At 39.7% G+C, this 24,731-nt stretch overlaps 1 protein-coding gene across 1 annotated transcript in view; it reads left to right on the forward strand.

Moving 5' to 3' along the window:
* The window catches only part of TEX11 (testis expressed 11), a 254,871-nt gene that overhangs the window by 66,328 nt on the left and 163,812 nt on the right, over nucleotides 1-24,731 (forward strand). Inside the window, exons 9-10 of the mRNA XM_058658776.1 lie at nucleotides 5,277-5,331; nucleotides 8,003-8,098. Coding sequence (XP_058514759.1) covers nucleotides 5,277-5,331; nucleotides 8,003-8,098 — 151 coding nt within the window. The remainder of the gene's footprint in view (nucleotides 1-5,276; nucleotides 5,332-8,002; nucleotides 8,099-24,731) is intronic.

Genomic DNA, 24,731 nt, shown 5'->3' on the forward strand with positions numbered 1-24,731 from the left:
TCTTCTTTAAGAGGGAAAAGAGTTTCATTTCTTTGAGAAACTCCATGGATAAGGATGTCAGGCTTTATTCAACATCTCATCCAACATGTCTTTTTAAGATTTTGTTGTAGAAATGATTCACTTGCTTACAGAAAGTTTGAATATGACTTATTTAGATAAATTTCAACTTTGTACAGAGGAGGATACAGAAATGTAGGCAGAACAGCAGATTTGGTCAAGGAAATTTAAGTAGGCCATAGGTTTTTAGTATTTTAAGAATCATTTTCACAAAGGCAAGAGTGATGTCCCGTATTCCATCCTGTTTTAATAATTTGAGTCTCGGTCAGTGCAGCTCAAGGTTTTTCAGATTTTTTTCTTATCTTTTTAGAGCATTAACTTTTGGGCTTGTTGATTTTTTTCTATTTCTTCCAGTGATCTATTTTGTTAACATTCTTTGTAACCTTTAGGATTTCTTCCTCTTTGTGCTTACAAACCTAAAGGTTTAGTTTGCTCTTCCTTCAACATTTTTCTAAGGTGAGAAGTTAGGATATTAACTTGAGATCTTAAGTCTTTATTAACATTGCTGCTCATAACTATAAATTTTCCTCTAAGCACTGCTTTAGCTGCATCCAGTAAGTTATGGTGTTTTGCATTTTCCTTTTTCACTTATCCCAAGATATTTTATAACTCTTTTAGCATTTTATTATTTGACTCATTGATTGTTTAGATGAGTATTGTTTAATTTTCACACTTGTTGATTTCCTCAATTTGTTGTTATTGTTGATTTCTAAATTTAATTACATGTGAACACAGACCACAGTTTATTGGTTTCAATACTCTTAAATCTGTGGCTTTTTGTGGGCAACATATGTTCTGTCCTGAATAAGATTTTGTATGCACTTGGGAAGAATCTATCATCTTATCAGAACTGAGTGGAATATGCTAAAAATGTGTGTTAGGGTGTAGTAGGTTTATAATATTATTTAACTCTTCTTTTTTTAATATTCTGCCTGGTTGATGCATTGCTAAAATAGAGTTGATGAAGTTTCCAGCTATTATCATCAAATTTCACAATTTTGTGACTATTTGTTTTATATGTTTAGGGCATGTATATACTCTTTTTTAAAAAGATTTATTATTTTATTACAAAGCCGGATATACAGAGAGGAGGAGAGATAGAGAGGAAGATCTTTCGTCCAATGATTCACTCCCCAAGTGAGCCGCAACGGCCGATGCGCGCCGATCCGATGCCGGGAACCTGGAACCTCTTCCGGGTCTCCCACGCGGGTGCAGGGTTCCAAATCTTTGGGCCGTCCTCGACTGCTTTCCCAGGCCACAAGCAGGAAGCTGGATGGGAAGTGGAGCTGCCGGGATTAGAACCGGCGCCCATATGGGATCCCGGGGCTTTCAAGGTGAGGACTTTAGCTGCTAGGCCACGCCGCCGGGCCCGGGCATGTATATACTCTTAATGGGTTGGTTGTTTTTATCATTACAAATATCCTTCTTTATATCTAATAATATTTGTTGTCTTGAAGTCCATGTTATGTAATATTAGCACAGCTACTCTCAAACTTATTATTTACATGATATACTTTTTTCATCCTTTTACTTTCAATTTCTTTTAGATTCAATATTGGATCTTGTTTTGAAATTCAGCCTGAAAATTTTTACCACTTCATTGTATTATTTAATATGTTCATGTTTAATGTTAATATTGTTAGAATCATGCATGATGTGGGCCCAGCATAGTAGCCTAGCGGCTAAGGTCTTCGCCTTGCACTCACCAGGATCCCATATGGGCACCGGTTCTAATTCCAGTGACTCTACTTCCCATCCAGCTCTCTGCTCATGGCCTGGAAAAGCAATTGAGGACTGCCCAAAGCTTTGGGACCCTGCACCCGCGCAGGAGACCCAGGAGAAGCTCCTGACTCCTGGCTTCAAATCGGTTCAGCTCTGGCTGTTGCGGCCACTTGGGGAGTGCCTCAGCAGTTGGAAGATACTTCTGTCTGTCTCTCCTCCTCTCTGTATATTTGACTTTCCAATAAAAACAATTACACCTTTAAAAAATATGCATGATGTTTTGCCTTGAGCCTATGCATAAAAGGGATTTTCAGAAATTTTTGGAATATGTGTATTATGAAAAACTAGGCAGGGGTTATAATTTCAAAGAGTTTTACATCAAAATGAACTTATCTTCTGATTCTATTTATTTGTGACTTTTTTAAATCCTCTTGAATGTTGGTCAAAGTATGAAAATAAGCATCCTTACTTGTTTTGGATCTTAGAGGAAAAGTTTTTAAACTGTTTTTGTGTGTGTGTTCAACATTATGTTAGCTGTGGTTTTGTCACAAATGGCCTTTATTGTTTTGAAATACACTATTTCTAAAATAAAGACACAACAACCTAATGGGTATCTTAACCACTAGAAAAAATGCACACCTTGAATGATTTTTTTAAAAGATTTATTTATTTTTATTACAAAGTCAGATATACAGAGAGGAGAGACAGAGAGGAAGATCTTCCATCCGATGATTCACTCCCCAAGTGAGCCGCAACGGCCGGTGCTGTGCTGATCCGGAGCCAGGAGCCAGGAACTTCCTCCAGGTCTCCCACATGGGTGCAGGGTCCCAAGGCTTTGGGCCATCCTCGACTGCTTTCCCAGGCCACAAGCAGGGAGCTGGATGGGAAGTGGATCTTCCGGGGTTAGAACTGGCGCTCATATGGGATCCCGGCACGTTCAAGGCAAGGACTTTAGCTGCTAGGCCACACCACAGGGCCCTGAATGATGTTTTAAAATGTGTGTGTGTGTGTGTTTATTTGTTTGTTAGAGTATTGAGGGTTTTTGTATCTGTGTTCATCAGATTTTTTTCTTATGTTTTTAAAGCATTAACTTTTGGGATTGTTGATTTTTTTTCTGTTGTTTTCACTGATCTATTTTATTTATATTCTTTGTAAACTTTCTTAAAGGTTTAGGTTTGCATTAGATGTATTGGCCTGTATTTGATTGCTGTTTCTTTATTTGGTTTGGTTTCAGGGTAGTTCTGGCTTTATACTATGAGTTTGGAAGAACTCTTGTCTTCAATTTTTCTGAATAGTTTGAGACAAATTGGTATTAATTCTTTAAATGTTTGATAGAATTAAGCAATGAAATTATCAGGGTTGGATTTTTCTTTGATGTTAAATTTTCAATTACAGATTAAATCTCATTTAGTTTCTTTTTATCATGTTTCGATTTTGCCAACTTGTATGTGCCCAGGAATTTATCCAGTTTTTTCTTTCTTTCTTTAGACTTTTTTTTTACGCTTTGAAAGGCAGATTTTATGTAGAGATAAGGAGAGACAGAAACAGAGATCTTCTATCCACTGTGAACACTCCCCAAATGGCTGCACTGGACATAGCTGAGCTGATGCAAAGCTGGGAGCCAGGAGCTTCTTCCTGATCTTCCACGTACCCACTTTTTCCTAAGTTTTGTAGTTTGTTTACATATGTTCATAATGATTTTTTTAAAAAAATAGTTTATTTATTGGAAAGATGGAGAGGTGGAAAGTGAGCTGTTCCATCAGCTGATTCACTCTTTAAATGGCTGCAATAGTTAGAGCTGGGCCAGGCCAAAGCCAGGAACTAGGAACTCTTTGCAATATGTTCTCCCACATGTATAGCAGGTCCAGTTACTTAGGCCATCTACCACTGCTTTGCCAGGCACATTAAGTAGGAAGCTCAATGAGAAGCGGAACAGCCAGGATTTGAACTGATCCTTCTGAAATTGAACGGCAGCATCTCAAGCAGTGATTTGACCTGCTTTGCCACAGTGTTGATGCCACAGTAGTCTTTTATCCTTTTTATATATACAAAATCAACTGTAGTGTCTTCATCATTGAGTCTGTATCTTTCTTTACATACTCTACCTAAAGATTTGTTGATTTTTTTGTTTCTAAAAATCAAATCTTTGTGTTGTTTTTCAAACTTGTCTTTTATTTCTGCTGTAATTGTTGCTATTTCTTTCTTTCTACTAATTTTGCATTTAGTTTCTTGTTTTTCTAGGTCCGTGAGATGATGCATTGCTAGGTGTGGTTTTTTTTCACTTGAGCTGTTTCTACATTCCTGGTGCAGGCATTTGTTGCAATGAACTTCCCTCTTAGAATTGCTTTTGCTCTATCCCATAAGCTTCAATATGTAATGTTTCCATAATGGGTTCTGTTTATAGGTGATATGTTTCTTATCTCCTGCAGCTTTTAAAAGTTTTTCTTTGTGTTTGTTTTTGATAGTTATATATGGTGACCTGTTGTTTGTGTTGTATTTGATTAAAGATTTCTGTGCTACCTGGGTTTTGGCTTCTTTTTTCAGGCTTGGTGAGTTTTCATCTAGTATTTCTTTAAATATGCTTTCTGGCCCCATTTCTCTTTCTTTACTGTCTTTAATTCCTGTTATGCCTAAGTGAGATCTCTTGATAGTATCTGATAATTCCCGTGGATCTTCTTCATTCTTTTTTCTGCTCTGATTAGATAATTTAAAGTGTTCCATCTTCAACTTCATTGGTTCTTTTGTCAGCTCATTTTGAATTCACTCATTCTAAAGTGTTGTCTTCAATTTAGTTAAATTTACCAAGATTTCACTGAAATATTTTACCATTTTATGGTACATTATTGTTGTTATTATTATTATTATTATTTTTGCTTTTTAGGTTTAGGTTTAGGTTTTTAAACACTGAGACTCATATTATTTGTGTATGAAAATGTCCCTCAGACAATATGGTTTGTTAATTAAAGCAGAAAACAGAAAGTCAAAATTCTGTTTCCCAATCTCTGATTCTCTTTTCAGTACCAGTATAGGCTATATTAGAAATTACTCCGCTGTTGCATTGACTCATTCAACTGCAAAAGGGAACCAAGAGTGGAACCAAGGATATTGGGAGACTTAATGAATATTGACAGCACATTTGCTTCTATGATAAAAGCTACATTTGTTTAAAGTATATTGATAATTCCAAGAGTTTAAAATGTGTGCATTAGGTAATAACTTGAATACATTTATAAACTGTTTTGATAGTAGAAACAAGAATATAAACATAATTATAATGTTGACTTAGTATCTATCTCCTGAGGAAATTGTGATTTTCTGAAGTTAAAAAGCTTTGTTTTTTACAGTTGGTTTTCATGCATTAATTTACTAATAATATATGATAGTGAAAAATTGGAACATACCATGATAATATCTTATTTCTAACATATAATGAAAAGTTATATATAATTTGAATGAATTTATACACACATAGCTTTTTTTCCATTTTAATTTTTTAGACAAAGCTTTGATATTGGGAAGATGAATAGAAGTCTTGCTAAATCTGAAATGATAGTAAGTATCATCTTAAATTTTGGAGAAGTAGGTTGAAGAAACACTTTTTATGGTGTTAAAAACTTGTAATAATTTACTCCGAATTTATGAATCTATTGGGTACATCATTTAATATGTCAGTGCATTTTTCTCTATATTTGTACAATAATATAACCTACCCTTATAAGCCTACCCATGTGTTAATATGTATAAAGCTCAGTAAAAATATTTGGCTATATGTAAGTTTTAGATTTTATTATTGTACACTTTAAAATTCCAGGTTGTTCCCCAACCATCCAGATAGAATATACTTGATTATGAACGCTAATTCTAATATTTAAGCAAGCAAAGCACAGACAATGTGAATAAATTTGATATAAATTTGCTACTTGTCATAGTAAAATCGAATTTTGAAAGCATCCATTTGGATCCGGGCATTTGGCCTAGCAAGTAAGACACCGCTGGAATATCACATCCTGTATGAGAGTCCTGGTTTCACTCCTGATTCTAGCTTCTGACTATTGAGCACCTCGGGAGACAGAAGCATTGGTTCAAGTAATTGGGTCACTGATACTTACGTTGGAGACCTGAATCGAGTTCCTAGTTCCCAACTTTGGCTTGGTCCAAAGTTTGTTGGGGATGAACTAGCAGATAGGAGCTCTCTGTCTGTTTCTCTCTCTTTGTATTTCAAATTTTATAAATTAATAAGCTGGTTAAAATATATCTGATCCTAAAAGCCTTGAAAAAAGTTCATCTCTGCATTAATTTACCAAAATTAATTGGCCAAAATATAATGGAGCATATTGTATAGCTAACATTGTAATATATAGGAAATAAAAAAGACACACAAAATATAGCATTTACCCTTACTAAAAAGCTTATGTTTTAAGAATAAAACTAGCAGAAGTGTATATAATGAAATGTTATTCATGTTTTAAAAGGAAGCAAATTCTGACGTATGCTATTGTATGAACTGTGAAGACATTAAACTAAGAATAATTCATCCATAGAACAACAAATTCTACTTTTAAAAATGAGATTTATTTATTTTTATTGGAAAGTCAGATTTACAGAGAGAAGGAGACAGAGAGAAAGATCTTCCATCCACTGGTTCACTCCCAAGCAGTCATAACGGCTGGAACTGAGCTGATCTAATGTCAGGAGCCAGGAGCTTCTTCCAGGTCTCCCACGTGGGTGCAGGGTCCCAAGGATGTGGGCTCTCCTATACTGCTTCCCCAGGCCACAAGCAGGGAGTTGGATGGGAAGTGGAGCAGCTGGGACAGGGAACCATCACCCATACAGGATGCAGGCACATGTAAAACGAAGACTTTAACCACTAGACTACTGCGCTGCGCCTAACAAATTCTACTTTTATAAGGTACCTAGAATAGTCAGAGTCATAGACAGAAAGTAAAATGATCACAAGAACTAGAGCACGTTTTCAGGGAGCTGGGTTGTAAATGATGTAGGGGAAAACTTGAATCAGTACTTTAAGACAGGATGCAAGCATCCCGTGCCAATTCAGACTTTCATCACAGCTTTCATCCGGCTGTTCTTCAGTCTTGTATAAATAGATTGATGAACTGTGTACTATTTTATGTCTTTTTCAACTTTCATTTCATTTGATATTCATCCATTTTATGGGTTGCTACTCTTTTGACCCTTTTATTATTATGAGTTCACTATAGTATGAGGGTCTTCATGGGATTGCATGATATGAAAAATTGCCTGGATTTAAAAAATTCCATCAAAATAAGTTTATCTTTTAATTATATTTTCCATAAATTTGTTGAGGTACCCTTGTATTTTTCAGAGGTTCCCTTTTTATTCCATGAAAGTCCTCTAGGCGAGCTTATAAATTCTTAGAAAGCTAGTTTGTAATAATAACGATATGTTATAAACCTTATATGCATTTTGTTGGCTCCATCTTAGCTTAGGAATGAAAAATTCAGAGGTAAAATACAGCAAATGTTTGGCACAATCACATTTCCTTAATGTGCTCAACACTTTTTTCTGGGCCTACCATCTTCATTATACTTAGAAGCATACTTTATTGAATAGGGTTCCTCTTTTGAAACTGTGCATCTGTGGTTAAACATGTGCACACTAGCTAGAATCACTCCCCTCATCAATGCAGATATGTCTGGAGAATCTAACTTGACTGAGTGATGCATTATCTATTGTAAAATATACCTGAGCTAGGAGAAGTATTCTCTGTAGGAAATTATAACTGTACTTTCGGAAGTGGTGCTGTGAATTCCCTTAGTCCAACAAGTTAATTACAACTAGACGGTAAAACCTTTGAAAGAGGGATTATATCTATTTCTCTGACTCAGTGGAGGCCTAGTACAGTACCACATATACAGCAGTTGATAAAGTGATCAAGTTAGATATTTCTGAGCCTGATTTAAAAGTGGTAACTAGAATATTTTAATGCCAAACACTGTTTAAAATTTACTAACACAATTAAATTATAACTCAGGAATATAATCAATATCATATAATCCTTAGATAATATCTGGTATCAATAGTATAATGATGAGACTTATGCTAAGATTATGCAGTTGCTTCAGGAAATGCTATGTTGTAATTATAACTTAGTTTATGAAGACACTTCTTTCTTCATGAGTGCTATTCAATAGTTTTAGTGGCATTTAACCTTCAACTAAGTGCTTTCTATTTTTAATTATAGGCTAAAGTTCTACGTTTACTAGCTACCAATTATTTGGAATGGGATTACAGAGAACATTATGATAAGGCTCTCAGCGCTTTAGCCCTGGCAAATAAGGTATAAGAAATTTTTGCTTTTCAGATTAGTAATTGTCAGAAATGAACTGATGAAAAACTTTATTAGATATGTAAGATTGTATCTATTTACAGAGTCAAGAAAAACTATAAAACAAACACACATATAGACCTAATACGATGTTTGGATATGTGTTCTATTGTGTAGTGTCGAGCCAATGTAAATATGTCTGTCTTCTCAAACATTTAAGTTTCTTTATAGTGAAAATATTCAAAACGTTACCCTACACAGTTTGATACTAACCACTCATCAGTTGTAAAACTTTTTTCTTCCATTTTGTAGGTTGTATTCTCACTCTGTTGATTTTTTCTTTTGGCTTTCAAAATTTTTGGTTTGGTGAAATCCCATTTTGTAATTTTTGCTTCTATTTGATTTTAGAGTCTGATTAAAAAAATCCTTTCCCATTCCAGTGTCCTAGCATGTTTTCCTTCTAACAGTTACAAAATTTCAGGACTTACATTGAGATCTCTAATGCGTTTTGTGTTGATTTTTTTTTTTTTTTTGCACTTGGTGAAAAAATAGGCATCTAGTTTTTATTCTTCAGCATGTGGACAGCCAGTTTTCCCAGCACCATTTATTGAAAAAAACTGTCTGTTTTCTAATTCATGTTCTTTTTTTAAAGATTTATTTATTTTTATTGGAAAGGCAGTTATACAGAAAGAAGGAGAGACAGAGATGAAAATTCTCCATCCACTGATCCACTGTCCAACTGGCCACAATGGCCAGAGCTGCACCAATCTGAAGCCAGGAGCGCGAAGCCTCTTCCGGGCCTCCCACAAGGGTGCAGGGTCCCAAGCCCTTGGACCATCCTCGACTGTTTTCTCAGGTCACAAGCAGGGAGCTGGATGGGAAGTGGGGCGGCCAGGACACGAACGGCATGTTATGGGATCTCAGTGCGTGCAAGGCGAGAACTTAAGCCACTAGGCTACCACACTGGCCCCATAATTCATGTTCTTAACATCTTTGTCAAAATCGGTTGTAAATGTGTTGGCTCACTTTTAGGGTCTGTATTCTGTTTCACTGCTCTGTGGGTGTGCTTTTATGCCAAGTTCCATGCTGTTTTTATTGCTACAGCTTTGTACTGCATTTTAAAGTTGTACAATATATAACTTACTGTTTTTTACTCACGGTTGCTTTGGTTCTTTGTGGTCTTTTGTGGTTCCATACAAATTTCAGTAGTGCTTTTCCTATTTCTGTGAAAAAAAAAATGTTTCACCTATGTAGCAAACATTTAAAAACCAAAAAATTAAAAGAACAATTTCGGCCCAGAACAGTAACCTAGTGACTAAAGTCCTCACCTTGCACTCACTGGAATCCCGTATTGGCATTAGTTCTAATCCCAGAGGGCCTGCTTCCCATCCAGCTCCCTGCCCGTAGCCTAAGAAAGTAGTTAAGAATGGCCCAAAGCTTTGGGGCCTTGCACCCACGTGGAAGGCCCAGAAGAGGCTCCAGGCTCCTGGCTTCAGATCGAACAGCTCTGGTCATTGCAGCTGCTTGGGGAGTGAATCAATGGATGAAAGATCTTCTTCTCTGTCTCTCCTCCTCCTCTGTATATCTAACTCTCCAGTAAAAATAAATCTTAAAGAGGAAGAATTTCATGATATGTTTTTAAAAGAATTTTTATTTGGAAGGCATGGTGAAGAAAGAGAGACAAAGAAAGAAAGAGATCTGTTATTTACTGGTCACTCTTTAAATGGGAGCAACAGCCAGGACTGGGACAGGCTGAAGCCAGGAATCTGGAACTCCGTCTGGACCTCCTGCATGGGTGAAAGAGGCCCAAGTACTTGAACCATCATCTGTTGGTTTCTTTAAGGCATATTAGCAAGGAGCTTAATGGAAGTAAGGCAACCAGGACCTAGAACTCCATCTGTGTCATTCACATGGATGGCAGGGGTCCCATCATGGGCCATCTCCCACTGCTTTCCAAGGTTCCTTAGTAAGGCGCTGAATCTGAACTGATGCATCAGTATTTGATGGCAGCATTGCAAGTAATGTGCTACTATGCCAGTCCCTAGGATATCCAATTTGTTGTCATTTAACTTTTCATATTAATCTTTAAAGATCCTTTGTGTTTCCGTGGTGTCAGCTGTAATGTATTTGTTTTCATCTCTTGATTTTATGCAGTTGAATCTTCTTTTTTCCTTAGTCTACTTAGGGGTTCTTCAGTTTTGTTTATTTTTTCAAAGAAGCAGCTTTTTGTGTCATTGATTTTTTGGTATTTATTTTCTTAGGCAGTGTGTCATTTATTTGTACTTTCAGTTTTGTTATTTCTTTGGGCTGATTTTGGAATTGATTTGTTCTTTTTCTAGTTTCTTTAGGTACAGTAGAAGCTGTTTGTTTGCGTTCTTTCTTGCAGGCTTTGATTGCTGTAAACTACCCTCTGAGTACTGCTTTTGTTGTGTCCCATAGGTTTTTGGTGTGTCTTGTTCCAATTTTCATTCATTTCAAGAAAACTAAATTTCCTCCATAATTTCTTCCTTGATCTATTGGTTGTCATGGGGACACAGTGTTTAATTTCTAGAAACTTACATAATTTTCAATGTTTTACTTGTTATTGACTTCTAGCTTCACTGCATTGTGATCAGAAAAGATACTCAACATGATTCTATTTTTGAGTTTGTTGAGGCTTATTTTATGACTGACTTACCACATGATCTATCTTGGAGAATGTTCCATGTGCTATTGCGAACTGTGTGTATTCTGCAGCTATTGGATAGCATGTTGTCTGTGTCCTGTGTCTAAGTGTTGTTTGGCTTCTTCTCTCTTATAGTTTAAAAAATATTTTAAAACTTAGTTGTTTGTTAGATCTGATGAACATTGAGTGAAATTTAACTCTGCTGTTTGTTGAATTTTTTTTATCTGAATGATCTACCCATTTCTGAAGGCGGCATGTTCAGCTCCGCTTACTATTACTGTATTGAGGTCTCGCCCTCGCTCATGTCTATTAATATTTGCTTTATGTATTTGTTTTGATTTTGACTGTATATACCTATAGTTGTTATTTCCTCATACTAAATCGAACTTATTAATGAACTTCCTTGTTTCATTTTATTATTTTTTTATTTGAAAATATATTTTACCTGGGGCTGGCACCAGATTTACAGAGAGGATCTTCTATCTACTGGCTTGTTCCCCAAAACGGCTGCAATGGTCAGAGCTGAGCAAATCCGAAGCCAGGAGCTGAGAGCCTCATCTGGGTCTCTATGTGGGTGCAAGGTCCCAAGGACCTGGACTATCCTATGCTGCCTTCCTAGGCCACAAGCAGAGAGATGCTTTGAAAGTGGAGCAGCCAGGGCTAGAACTGGCACCCATTTGGGATACTGGCACCACAAGGTGAAGGATTAGCCTGTTGAGCCACTGTACCAGTCTTACTACTGCCATTTTGATAACTTGCCTTCTAGTTTTTCCTGTCTCTTCTCTCTTCCAACCTTCCTTTGTGATTAACTGATTTTGTTTAGCAGGATATTTTGATTATTTGATTATTATTTTGGTATCTATGATATATTTTTGTTTTATGTTATCAGGCTTACGAAAAACTTATGATGTTTTATAAGAAGCTATTTTGAAAATGACAATTTAATGTTGGTTGCAAACATAGGAAAATAGAAAAGAGAATCACTGGGCCCTATAGCTTAGTTGGTTAGAGCACCTGTCTTGTGAAAAGAGAAACACTAATGATAAAGAATCCATATTTGCACTTCATTCCTCCATTCATATTGATTTTTTTTTTTAAAAAGATTCATTTATGTTTGACAGGCAAAGTTAGAAACACAGAGAGAGATCTTCCATCTATCTGTTTACTCCCCAAATGGCTGCACAGCTGGTGCTGGACTGAAGCCAAAATCTTCCTCCAGGTCTCTCATGTGGGTACAGAGGCCCAAGTTCTTCGGCCCTCCACCAGTGTCATCCCAGGCTGTGAGCAGGGAGTTGCATTAGAGATGGAGCCACTGGGACTCAAACTGGGGCCGATATTTGAGTTGTTGCTGCAGACAGAGGTTTTGCCATGGTGCTAGCCTCCTCATTTTTAATTTTTAATGTTCCACTTTACCACTTTTGGAAAAAAAGACCTATTTGTTCAAAAGAAGAGTGGGAGAGACATGGGGTTGGTGTGTGTGAGAGAGAAACGCTTCTGTCTTTTGTAACAGCAAGAACTTGGCCAAGCTGAAGCCAGGAAACAAGAATCCCATCCTTGACTAGGAGAAGGTCTTTTGCACTTGGACTGTTTTTTACTGTTTTCCCAGGTGTATTAGTAGGAAACGGGACAGAGCACAGATGGACATATTACTGTGTATGAAGGACTATACTATACTAATGATTTAGGGGCATTCAGTGAGGAGGGAGGGCACGTGGGGAGGAGGTAAGTGAAATTCCAAGGCCTATGATACTGTATCTTAAAATGATAATAATAATAAAACTTAAAAAAATTGGTGACTAGATAGAAGTAAAGTGGTGTGTTGGTTTTGTGGCAAAGTGGATCAAACCATCGTTCGCAACGCTGTTGTATGATCTATGAGTGAAGAATTTAATGACAAAGAAAGTGCTTTGAAGAGATGAAACAAATGAACAAAAAAAAATCAAAATCCATAAAATAGTTTCCACTGATCTTTGTTAGCAAGATCAGCTTTTAGAATCTGGAATATGTCGCTGCATTGTCTTCTGGCCTGTAGAGTTTCCTGTGAGAGGTCTCCTGTGAGTTTAACTGGCATTCCTTTATATGTTGATTTCTTTTCATGTGTATATTTAAGGATCTTTTCCTTATGTTCAATTGAAGAGAGCTTGATTATCACGTGTCATAGTGAAGATCGCTTTTGATCAACCCTGTTAGGAGTTCTGTGCCCCTCCTGGATGTTATTTCCCAATTCTTTCTCCAGATTAGGGAAATTTCCATTTATTATTTCTTTGAACACATTTGTAAACCCAGCTTCTCTTTCTGCACCTTCTGGGACTTCCATAACTCTTATATTTGGCCTTTTAATAGTTACCGTCTCTTAATTCTTTTTTTAAAGATTTATTTATTTTTATTGCAAAGTCAGAGATATAGAGAGGAGGAGATAGAGAGGAAGATCTTCCGTTCAATGATTCACTACCCAAGCGGTCGCAACAGCTGGAGCTGAGCCAGTCAGAAGCCAGAAGCCAGGAGCCTCTTCCGGGTCTCCCGGCAGGATGGGCAGTTCTTCGTCTGGGATCATCTCCTGAGCTCCTGGTGAATTCCTTTCCCACCTTGTTGCTGGTGGAGTTCTGGATGCCGTTGGAGTTCAGATGGTTGATTGCTGGATACCACTGGGATATCGGTCACTTCAACACCACACTGTTTTGTCCGCTGCTTTCCTGTGTCTGTCAGTCTCCAGGTTCCCCTCTGCTGTCATTCTGTCCACTCTTGTTTCCTGAATGTACCCTTTGCTTCACACTGGCTAATGTTTCTCTGTCTCTTTAAACATGTCCTTACCCTATTCTGCCATCTTGTTTCTACTTCCATTTTTTTTATTATGGATTTCCATAGGCTCTAGAATTTACCTTACCCCCTCCTCAAATCCCCCCCCCATTAATTTCCACAACGTAATTACAATAGTATTCTTTCATAGTCACAAGTCCTTCATTCTGCTATTTAAATGTATCTTAACATTGTATGTATGAACAACAGAGAGTCCAGCATCCTGTCAAGATATTGTAAAGATAAATTTAACAGTTTCATTGGGAGTCCAGGTAAGATTTGGAATTAGAGATGCATACTGCATTTTATCTTCACATCTGGATACGATAGTCTCTTTTACACAGTTACTATACATCCCATTAAATGAAAAGCCATAAAACAAAATCAACAACAGGAAGAAAAATAGAAAATTTACAACAACATGAAATTACATAACATGCTACTGAATGACCAACGTATTGATGAAAGAAATGAAAAAGTATGACTTGTGAGTTGCAAGTGAAGAAAAAAACTTTCGAAGAAATGAAAAATTAAAAGTAACAAAATTCATGAGATGTAGCAAAAACAGTATTGAAAGGGTATTGAAATAGTATTGAAAGGGCTATTGATCTTGTGAGTTGCAAGTAGGTTGCCTTTATCAGGGAAAGCATAGGATATTTGTGTTTTTGAGATTGACTTGCTCACTGAGCATAATGGTCTCTAGTTGGGACCATCTGTTTGCAAATGGTAGAATTTCACTTTTTAAAGATTTATTTTATTGCAAAGTCAGATATATATAGAGGAGGAGATACAGAGAGGAAGATCTTCCATTCAATGATTCATTCCCCAAGTGGCCACAACAGCTGGAGCTGAGCCAGTCAGAAGCCAGAAGCCAGGAGCCTCTTCCGGGTCTCCCACACAGGGTTTAAAGGCTTTGGGCCATTCTCGACTGCTTTCCCAGGCCACAGGCAGGGAGCTGGATGGGAAGCAGGGCCTCCAGGTTCAAAACTGGCACCCATATGGTATCCTGGTGAGCTCAAGCCGAGGATTTTAGCCGCTAGGCCACAGTGCTGGGCCCAAAATTTAATTTTTTTAATGGCTGAATAGTATTCCATGGAGTAGATATGATACCTTTATTTTTTTTTTAATCTACTCCTCTTTATATGGGCGTTTTGGTTGTTTCTATGTCTTTGCATTGCAGATTGTGCTGCTCTTTTTAACCTTATTACAGGTTATTTTGTAACCTTTGTAACCTTATTACAGGTTACATTCTCATATGTGTATTTTATTTCCCTTGGATATATTCTTAGTTGTGGGATAGCTGGATTATACAGTAGATCATTTTCCAGTTCTGTTAGCACTCTCCAGCTGTCTTCCGTCGTGGTTGTACTACCCTGCACTCTTACTAACAGTGAAAGAGGGTACATTTCTCCCCACATCCACACCAATAGGTGCTGTTAGTAGAAATCTGAACATAAGCCAATCTTACTGGAGTTAGGAGGAACCTCAATGTGGTTTTTTATTTGTATCTCCCTGATAGCTAGGGAGCCTGAGCAATTTTTCTTATGTCTATTAGCCATTTGTATTTGTTTTTGAAAAATGTCTATTCATTTCTTTCACCCATTTCTTCACAGGGTTGCTTGTTTTGCTGTCATTGAGTTTTTGAAGCTCTTTGTAAATCCTATTAGTCTCCTATCAGTTGTGTAGTGTACAAAGATTTTCTCCCATTTTGTTGGTTGCTTCCTCACTTTGTTGACTGTTTCCTTTGCTATACAGAAGCTTCTTAGTTTGATGTAGTCTGGCTTTGACTGCCTATGCTTTTGGCCACTTTTTTTTTAAAAAAGATTTACTTTGTTTTTATTGGAAAGTCAGATTTGCAGAGTGGAGGAGAGACAGAGAGGAAGATCTTTCATCCGTTGATTCACTCCCCAAGTGGCTGCAACAGCCAGAGCTGCGTCAGTCTGAAGGCAGGAGCCCTGAGCCTCTACCAGGTCTTCCACATGGGTGTAATATGCCAAGTTTGGGCTGTCCTCAGCTGCTTTCCCAGGCCACAGGCATGGAGCTGGATAGGAAATTGGGCCACTGGGATTAGAACTGGCGCCCATATGGGATCCCGGCACGTGCAAGGCAGGACTTTAGCCACTAGGCTACTGCACTGGGCCCTGTTGGTGATTTTTTTAAAGAAATCTTCACCAATGCCTCTATATTGCAGAGTGCTTCCTATGTTTCCCTCTAATAGTTTGTTTCTGGTACAGATTTAGGCCCTTGATGTGTTTAGAGCTGATTTTGTATAAGGTGACAGGTGTGAGTTTTGCTTCTTATCTTTGCAATTGTCCCCGCAGCATTTGTTAAAGAGAGCAGGCTTTTCCTCTGGATTGTTTTCAGTTTTCTCATCAAATATTAGTTAGCTGTACATGCGTGGGCTCCCTTCTGGTGTTTCTGTTCTGTTCCAATGATCTTCTTTGTTTCTGTACCAGTACCAGACTGTTTTGGTTACCACTGCCCTGTAGTGTGTCTGAGGGCCATCTGGACCTATTTTGGGTGGAACTTGTAGGATACAACTTCAGTACTGTTTTCTCTGTGCGATCAGTGCAATGCACTGAACCGTAAGTGAGTTTGCTCCTAGCTAAACATGTTTGCAGCTCACTGTTGTCCCTCCAGTCCCACAGCCTTTGCCATACTATACAAAATGGCGTTTGACATGGTACTGGTGGAATTCTGAATCTGCTGGCTGTTAGGTCTGGGGGTTACCCAGACCTATTTGGGTGGAACCTGTGGCATGTCACGTTGGTACTGTTTTTCCTGTGTGACCAGTGCAATCCATGAGCCATTAGTGAGTTTGCTCCCAACTAAGCGCATGTGCAGCTCACTGTTGCCCTCTAGTCCCACAGCCTTTGCCAAACTATGCAAAAATGGTTCCTGACATGGCAGTGGTCTAGTAGACTTCTGGATTTGCTGGCTGTTAGGTCTGGGGGCTACCTGGACCTGTTTTGGGTGGGACCTGTAGGATGCCAACTTGGTACTGTTTTTCTTGTGGGATTAATGCAATGCTCTGGGCCAGAAATAAGTTTGCTTCTGGCTTAGCGCATGCGCAACTTACTGTTGTCCTTGTAGTCCCACGGTCTTTGCCTCACTTTACAAAAATGGCACCTGATGTGGCACTGGTGGTGATGAGTTGTGAAATCCACCCTGTTTCTGCACCCGTCTGCTTGAGCTCTGCCATTCTGCTCTGTTCGTGGCTGGATCAAATAAATTAGCAGCACAGGCAGTTCTTTGCCTAGGTTCACCTCCTGAGCTCCCAATGAATTTCCTTTCCTACCTTACTCCTGATGGAGCTCTGGTCACTAGGGGAGCTTGGATCACCACTTGATGATCACTGCTGGGGTATCTGGTCACTGCAACACCACTCCATTTTCCCCGCTGCTTCCCTGTGTCCACAGGTCTCCAGGTACCCCTCTGCTGTTGGCCTGCCCTCTCCTATTTCCTGGAATGTGCCTTCTCTGCTTCCCCCTGGCTGGTGATTCTCTCTCAGTTTAAACCTCTGCAAACCCTGTACTGCCATCTTGCCTTTCCTCCCCAGTGTCCATAGTTTTTAAAAACATATTTATTAGGGTTTGGCGCAATGGCTCAGTGGCTAAATCCTTGCGTTGTACACACCAAGATCCCATATGGGCACTGATTTATGTCCTGGCTGCTCCATTTTCCATACAGCTGATCCCTCTTGTAGCCTGGGAAATCAGTAGAGGATGGCCCAAAACCTGGGACCCTGCATCCATGTGGGAAACCAGAAAAGTTCCTGGCTCCTGGCTTCAGATCAGCTCAGCTCTGACCATTGTGGCCACTTGGGGAGTGAACCAGCAGACAGAAGATCTTTCTGTCTCTCCTTCTATCTGCAAATATGTGTTTCCAAGAAAAATAAAAAACATTTAAATATAAATGTATTATTTATCATGATAAAATTTTATATAGGTGTTCTTCCCTTCCCCTCTTCTTTCTCTCTCCCCATTTCCCCTCCTGCTATTATTCTGTAAATTATCACAGTAGTATTTTAAAGCAATTATCGTTGTTTTTATTGTTTTGCTTTTAAATCTTCACCCTAAAGATGTGATTAGTTTGTGTACCCTATTTACAATATTCAGTCATTTTGAATTTTATAGTTTTTCTTACCAGTGAGTTTTCTACCTTCCACTATTTTCTTCTTGCTTTTAGTGTCTTTCTTTCATTTTGAAGAATCCCCTTTTAACATTTCTTGTAAGACAGGCCTGGTAGAAATATACTCTGAACTTTTGCTTTGGATTATCTTTCTCCCTCACACAAGAGGGATATTTTCTCTGGATACAGGATTTTTGTCCAGCAACTTTTTTCCCTCAGGTTCTGTGAAATCTTATGTCATTCTCTCTCAGCTTGTAGGATTTATGTGGAGAAGTCCACAGTTGGACAAACTAGGAACCCTGAATGTGTTATTCGCTTCTTCTGTAGTTTTGAGATCCCTTCTTTTTCTTCAGCCTACCAGAGCTTGATTATAATATGTCTTGGGGGTAAACTTGAATGGTTGAATGTGAGTCATGACCTTTGGTTTTCCTGCACATAGATAGTTGTATCTTTTTCTCAGGTTTGAGAAGTTCTCTGTTGTTACTCCGTTTAATATGCTTTTTATCCCTTTGACATTTTAAATTCCTCCTGGACCCCCCTAACATGAGTATTTTCTCTTTTCAATTTGCCCCAAAGTTCCTGCAGGCTTTCTTCATGCCACCTGTGTCTTTATTCTCTTCTCTTTTTAAATTGTATTTGTTTAAACAACCGGTCTTGAAGTTTTCTGATTATTTGTTCAGTTCGTTCTATTTTGAAATCGATGTTTTCTATGATGGTTTACATTTTGGTTTGTATGCTTTGCGTTTTAAATATTACTTCCAAGTCTGTCATAGGTATCTGGGAGAGTATTAAATCACTTTTCTGTGTTCTTTTGAAGTTTATCAAGTTTCCTTAAAAAGGATGTTTTGAAATCTGAGTATTTCAAAATTCCAGCTCATAGATGGTAGGTTTCTGACACTGTATTTTATTCACAATGTGAGATCTTGGTTCTTGGAAATTCTTGACACTTGTTGGTATATGATGTTATCTGCACAATGAGATATTAGTTATGGTAGTCTGGATTCCTTTATGGTTGTCCTTCCAGAATTTTCCTTTTTTAAAATTATTTTTTAATAATCTTACTTAGTTAATTAGGGTACAAAGGGTCAAGGGCTACAGGGTGAAAGTGGGTAATACCGTTGTTTCCACACTAATATTATCATTTTCCCCTGTATCTGGGGTTAGGGGAGTAACAAAGGGAAAAGCCCCACCCAACTTCCCACCCATCCCAGATCCCCAAGGGGAGGCGCGCTCCGAGGGTCCTGCTCAAACAGTTTTGATAGTTCATCAGTTCTGGATTGCTGCCAATGTCGCTGTTCCAATCGGAGTGAAACCTATTCAGAGTCCACTGGCTGACAGTCTCTTCATGGTTGGGGTTCTGAGATCAGCAGTTCAGTTGGAGGGATCTCCAAAGAAACTTCATCTGAGATGATCCCAGACCTGATTACTGCATGAGTTTGCTAGTACACAGTCCAACACCGTCCGTCACACCAATCAGCTTATACACATGCTGATCGTTGCGATTACTGGGTCAGTTCTGTTTCCAGCCCTGTCTTCCTCGTGAACCAACGGGTGTTGTAGTCCAGCTCGATCCTACCCACTTCATACTCGGTCCTCACGCAAACCAGTTGGAGCTGCAGCCTAGTTGGGGCGACTCCCCATAATCCCCACCAGTTCTGCCCCCTGCTCTGGTTCCCATGCTTGGCAGCATGTACTGCAGGCTTGTCCAGTCTGTCCCACATCCCATTTAGCTCTCGGACATATCAATGGGCATTGAAGCCTAGTTCAACCCAATCAACCTACTATCCAGCCCATACACCTACTGGCAGGTGCCTTTCTGTCCAGCCACCTCTGCCCCTGTCCTGGTTTTCGTGCTGTCCAATGAGAGTGGTAACCCCGAGGGAGGTGCCCACTATTTCCCTTCTAGAACACACCCACTCCCAGATTATGCAATCTCCAGGTAGTTCTGGCATTTGACTTGACAGAATTAGCTCCCAGTGCCAGCCTCTGCCAGCTAAATGCTGCGGCTAAGCCCAACCAACCCTCACCCACTCTAATTTTTGTTTGCACCAGTCGGAACAGTCAGCCCAGCGTGGCCCTTCCCTTATCTAGCTCACATGAGGTCCACAGGTGTTATAGCCCTGCCCAGTCTGATTTGCCCCCATCCTGACTCACAATTTCCAATGTAAGTAGTTGTCTAGCAGGGGAGCCCACATTCCCCTGTCAGCTTTGCCTCCTTCCCCTGATGATCACATGTGCTGTTTGGGTGCTGCAACCACATCTGGTACGGCTCATCTCACCTTGGCATTCCTTAATGTGTACTGGTATGTGTCACAACTGAACCTGGCTCGATCCACACTCTGTTCTGGTGCTCGGACTCGCCAGTGGTTGATGTGAACAGGTTCAGCCTGGTCTGCCCCTAATCCATGCCATGTGTATGCCAGTGGGATAATTTCCATTGCCTGTTCTGGGCTGTTTCGTATTATGCTTCTTGCACTTAGCTGCAGGGATTGTGTCCTGCCAGAGAAGTTGTCCAGGCTCCTCCATCAGAAACTCTCCCAGTGCCAGATTTCGCGCATACCAGTGAGTCCATGAGCCAGCCCTGCTCAATTCACCTCCTGTCCTAGCAGGAACAGTGGCTTTTCTGACTGGTCTTCAACCCAATCTGGTTCTTGCTGTTGGATGTTTCAACCCAGCCACAGCTCTTCCATACCCCCATACAGCTCACACATGGTTCAGTAAGGGCTGAGACCTAGCCTAGTCGGTCACACATTTCCCCTGGTCCGCTAGAGCACCAGATGGTGTTGGAGTCTGGCCCGGCTTGGTGCTTCCAGTCCCAGTCCATACTTGTGCCAAGTGAGATTACAATCGTATCCTGATCAGAACACCATCTACTTATTTTCTCTGAACCTGTGGGTACTTCTGGCATTTCAGCACTAGATGGTGCCCTAGGTTGAGGACTGTTCTAAGTCCATTGTCAGTGTACCACCACTATTTCAGTCCCAGAGGACTCCCAGAACTCAATTTGTCCCAGATCTACAGTTGTTTGCTGCTCAGAATAAACTGGGGAGGTATTTTAAAAAGAATATTCCCTTCATATAAGCCTGTTTCTGTGATTGAGGTAGCCCAGCCAACTAGTCTTGTGGCCACCAGTGCCACAATGGCATTTTATACCTGGAGCCCACTGCTCACTGAGCTCATTGCAGCCTGGTGGTAGGTCCAAAGCACATCCTACAACATTCTGTCTGCTGCAGAAGTGGATTCGCTGCCTAATACACCTCCTACCAGTGATTGGAGATACTAAGACTGATTAACTGGACGACAGAGTTCTACTTGGCACTTAAGCAGGTCCCTCTGTCCACAAGTGCTGTTAGTATCTGCTCACTTTTGGGTTTTATCAGTCTGGCACTGAGTTCTAAAATAGTAATATGGTTCCTTGCTGGGAAGTGAAGGCTGTGGGCAGGTGATAAAGGCATCATTTTGGTTTCCCAGACTGGTATACTAGGCTGGGTCATGTCTCTGTCACATTGTCTTTGGACTCTACAGACTTCAGGGATGTATACCAGACCCACTTGGGTCTTATGACGGCACATGCCAGAATGAGTCTGTTGCATTAGAGGGCAAGTCTTTGCTGCATGCTGGGACAAGTCCAGAGAGTCTGTGTGCAGTGGCTCGGGGGTAGTGGCCATTGGGCTTTATCAAGCACGAGTCTCATGGCAGCATGCTGGCTTTGAGATCTAAGGCGAGGTCCTAAACTCTCTCCAGCACTCTGATCCACAGAAGCTGAAGTCTTATTCTGCTTTCTGCTGGAGTTTGGGGGAAAGGAATCAGAGTCTGCCTGGCTATGAACACTCTAAATACTCATGAATCTGGCGACAGGGCAATGGCGCTCTATCCAGTTCTGAATTTTATTGTAGTGGGCCTGGAATCGCTATTTAGTCCTGTCTCTTTCCCACAAATAGGGGATAGCTTTTTCCCAGGTGGGCTACTTGGAGCTGGAGAAGGAGGAATATGGGCAACTCCGACCTTCTTGCTTCTTTTAAAAACACAACTTTTCTCACTATTATACTAAAATCAAGTACTATGGTCTCTTACCTGCTTTTTTAGCTCTTGTGACGATTACTTTGAGTGTGAATAGACATTCCAGTTGGTGTCTCTGTGGGGTAATGTACAATGGAATGTGTTTACTGAGCTGCCATTTTGTTCCTTCATGTAACAGATTTTTTGAAGTTTTGATTCACATTTTAACTGTGTGTTTTATTTATTTTTAAAATTTTTATTGGAAAGGCAGATCCACAAAGAGAAGGAGAGACAGAGAGAAAGGTCTTCCATCCACTGGCTTACTCCCCAAATAGCTTTAATGTCCAGAACTGAAGCTATCCAAAGCCAGGAGCCAGGAGCTTCCTTTATGTCTTCCATGTGGGTGCAGGATCCCAAGGCATTGGGTCTTCCTCTACTGTTTTCCCAGCCAACAAACGGATCTGGACAGGAAGTGGAGCAGGTGGCACATAAGCTGGTGCCCATATGGAATGCCGGTGCTTGGAGCTGGAAAATTAGTCAGTTGAGCCAAAGCACTGGCCCCTTGATTCTCATGTTTTTAAAACATGTATTTATTTTTATTTGAAAGGCAGAGTTACACAGAGAGAGGAGAGACAGAGAGAGATCCTCCATTCACTAGTTCACTCCCCAAATGGCCAGAGCTGGGCTGCTCCAAAGCCAAGAGCCAGGAACTTCTTCAAGGTCTCCCATATGGATATAAGGGACAGAAGGACTTGGTCTCTTCTGCTGCCCACAGCCATTAGCAGGGAGATGGATCAGAAATGGAGCTGCTGGGTCTTGAACCAGCACCCATATGGGATACTGATGTTGCAGGCAGAGGCTTAGGCTACCACGCCATGGCATTGGCCCCTGATTCACATCTTGATACCCAATTTAGACACTGGTTTCAGTATTTATTGTTTTCTAACAGATTTTACAGTCTCATATACAACACAGAAGGGAAAAATATTGCTATAGTCTAAATGTGTCCCCCTCAAACTCATGTTGATATGCCACTCAAAAGTATGATGATATTAGGAGATGACAGCTTTGAGAGTTGGTTAATTCATGAAGTTGAACCCCTCTTGAGTGACATTAATGCTGTTATAAAAAAAAGGTATGTGGGAGCTTAGACACACACTCTACCAGATAGTGTCCATGAGGAAGCAGGTTCTCACCAGATGCTGAATCTGCTGATGCGTTCATCTTGAAGTTCCTGGCCTCCAGTACTGTGGAAAATAAATTTGTATTGTATATAAACTATACAGTTCATGATATTTTGCAGTAGGTACTCTGAATGGACTAAAACAGATGTTCCTCTTAAATACCAGAGATAACATAAGAAACTTTTTGGTACTACAAAACAGAAAAGACTCACTGTGAATTTGTAGAATAAAGATGTAATGGTGATTAAAAAATAGCCAGATAATGGATTTTATTTATTTATTTATTTATTTTTAATTTTATTTTAAATTCATTAATTACATTGTATTATGTGACACAGTTTCATAGGTACTGGGATTCTCCCCACCCCTCCCCAAACCCTCCCACCATGGTGGATTCCTCCACCTTGTTGCATAACCACAGTTCAAGTTCAGTTGAGATTCCCCCATTGCAAGCATATACCAAACATAGAGTCCAGCATCTTATTGTCTAGTCAAGTTCAACGGCTTCTTAGGTATACCCTCTCTGGTCTGAAAACAGAGCCAGCAGAGTATCATCCCGATCAATTAAAAGCTCCAACATACCATCAGCAAAAATTTGCATCATTATGAAATTAATTGACATAGTAATGAGTAACCAATATGGTAAAAGTAAATGCGATTTCTTATCCACCTTCTGTGACCACCTCATTGACATTTCAATTTTGGTTTATACACAACATATAACATTCATAACATAACTTGTTATACATAACATCATATCAAATTAAGGCAAACATGTGGTATTTAACCTTTTGGGATTGGCTCATTTCCCTTAGCATTATGGTTTCCAGTTTGGCCCATTTGGCCACAAAGAACTGCATTTTGTTTTTTTTAATAGCTGAGTAGTATTCCATGGAGTAGATGAAAATGGATTTAATTTAAGAAGCAATTTTAGTGGTTCATTTCAGTTCATGCTCATATTATGTATAAACATACATATGGTTGGATTTCTTGGCAAGGAAGACAAGTTTGCTGGTGACCCTTTAAAACAGATTCAGTTGTTATCAATATTTTACTTTATATGTGTGTGTATATATATATATATGCAATAAAATAAAACAAATATACTGATGTATTTTAGAAATAATTTCCATTGGACTGGCACCATGGCATAGTAGGTTAAGCTTCCACCTGTGGAGCCAGCATCTCATAATGGCACTGGTTCAAGTCTGGCTGCTCCACTTCCAATCCAGCTGTGTTGTTGGAACACATCCAACAGGATAAGCTGAGCTGACAGATGATGCAAGATTGGGAACCTGTTGAGAAGAGGCTCCAGGAAGAGATGAAGGGCCCCTTGCCAAGAGTGCATGCTGTCACGAGTGAGTCCTTGGAGGTGTTTTCATGCCCTCCTTGATAAAAGGCAGACATCTGTGCTGTCTAGTCAGCTAACCAAGGACATTCCCCATTTCAATAGTGCTTGGACGAAGGCACCTTGTTAACTTTCCTTGAACTCCCTGCTTACAGACACGAACTAAGTCTGAGTTGTGTTTGAACTATTGTTAGACTAAGTGTATAAGAACTAGAACCTGGAAATAAACTTTGTCAGTAGCCCATGAGAGGTGTGTCCCCACATTTCTTTTAGGTCATTTTCCACTCTCCCTCTAGGGACCTGCAAGGTAAACTTACACAGTTGCTTGTTAATGTTTCTGGGAAAGCAGCGAAAGATGTCGCAGATCCCTGGGCCCTGCACCCACATGGTTAACATGGAAGAAGCTCCTGCCTGCTGGCTTGGGACTGGCTCAGCTTCAGCCTTTGTGACCATTTGGGGAGAAAATCAGAGGATAGAAGACACCTCTCTCTGAATTTCCTTCTCTCTGTAAATCTGCCTTTC

The sequence above is a fragment of the Ochotona princeps genome, chromosome X (genome assembly GCF_030435755.1).
Source record: "Ochotona princeps isolate mOchPri1 chromosome X, mOchPri1.hap1, whole genome shotgun sequence".
NCBI classification, from domain to species: domain Eukaryota; kingdom Metazoa; phylum Chordata; class Mammalia; order Lagomorpha; family Ochotonidae; genus Ochotona; species Ochotona princeps.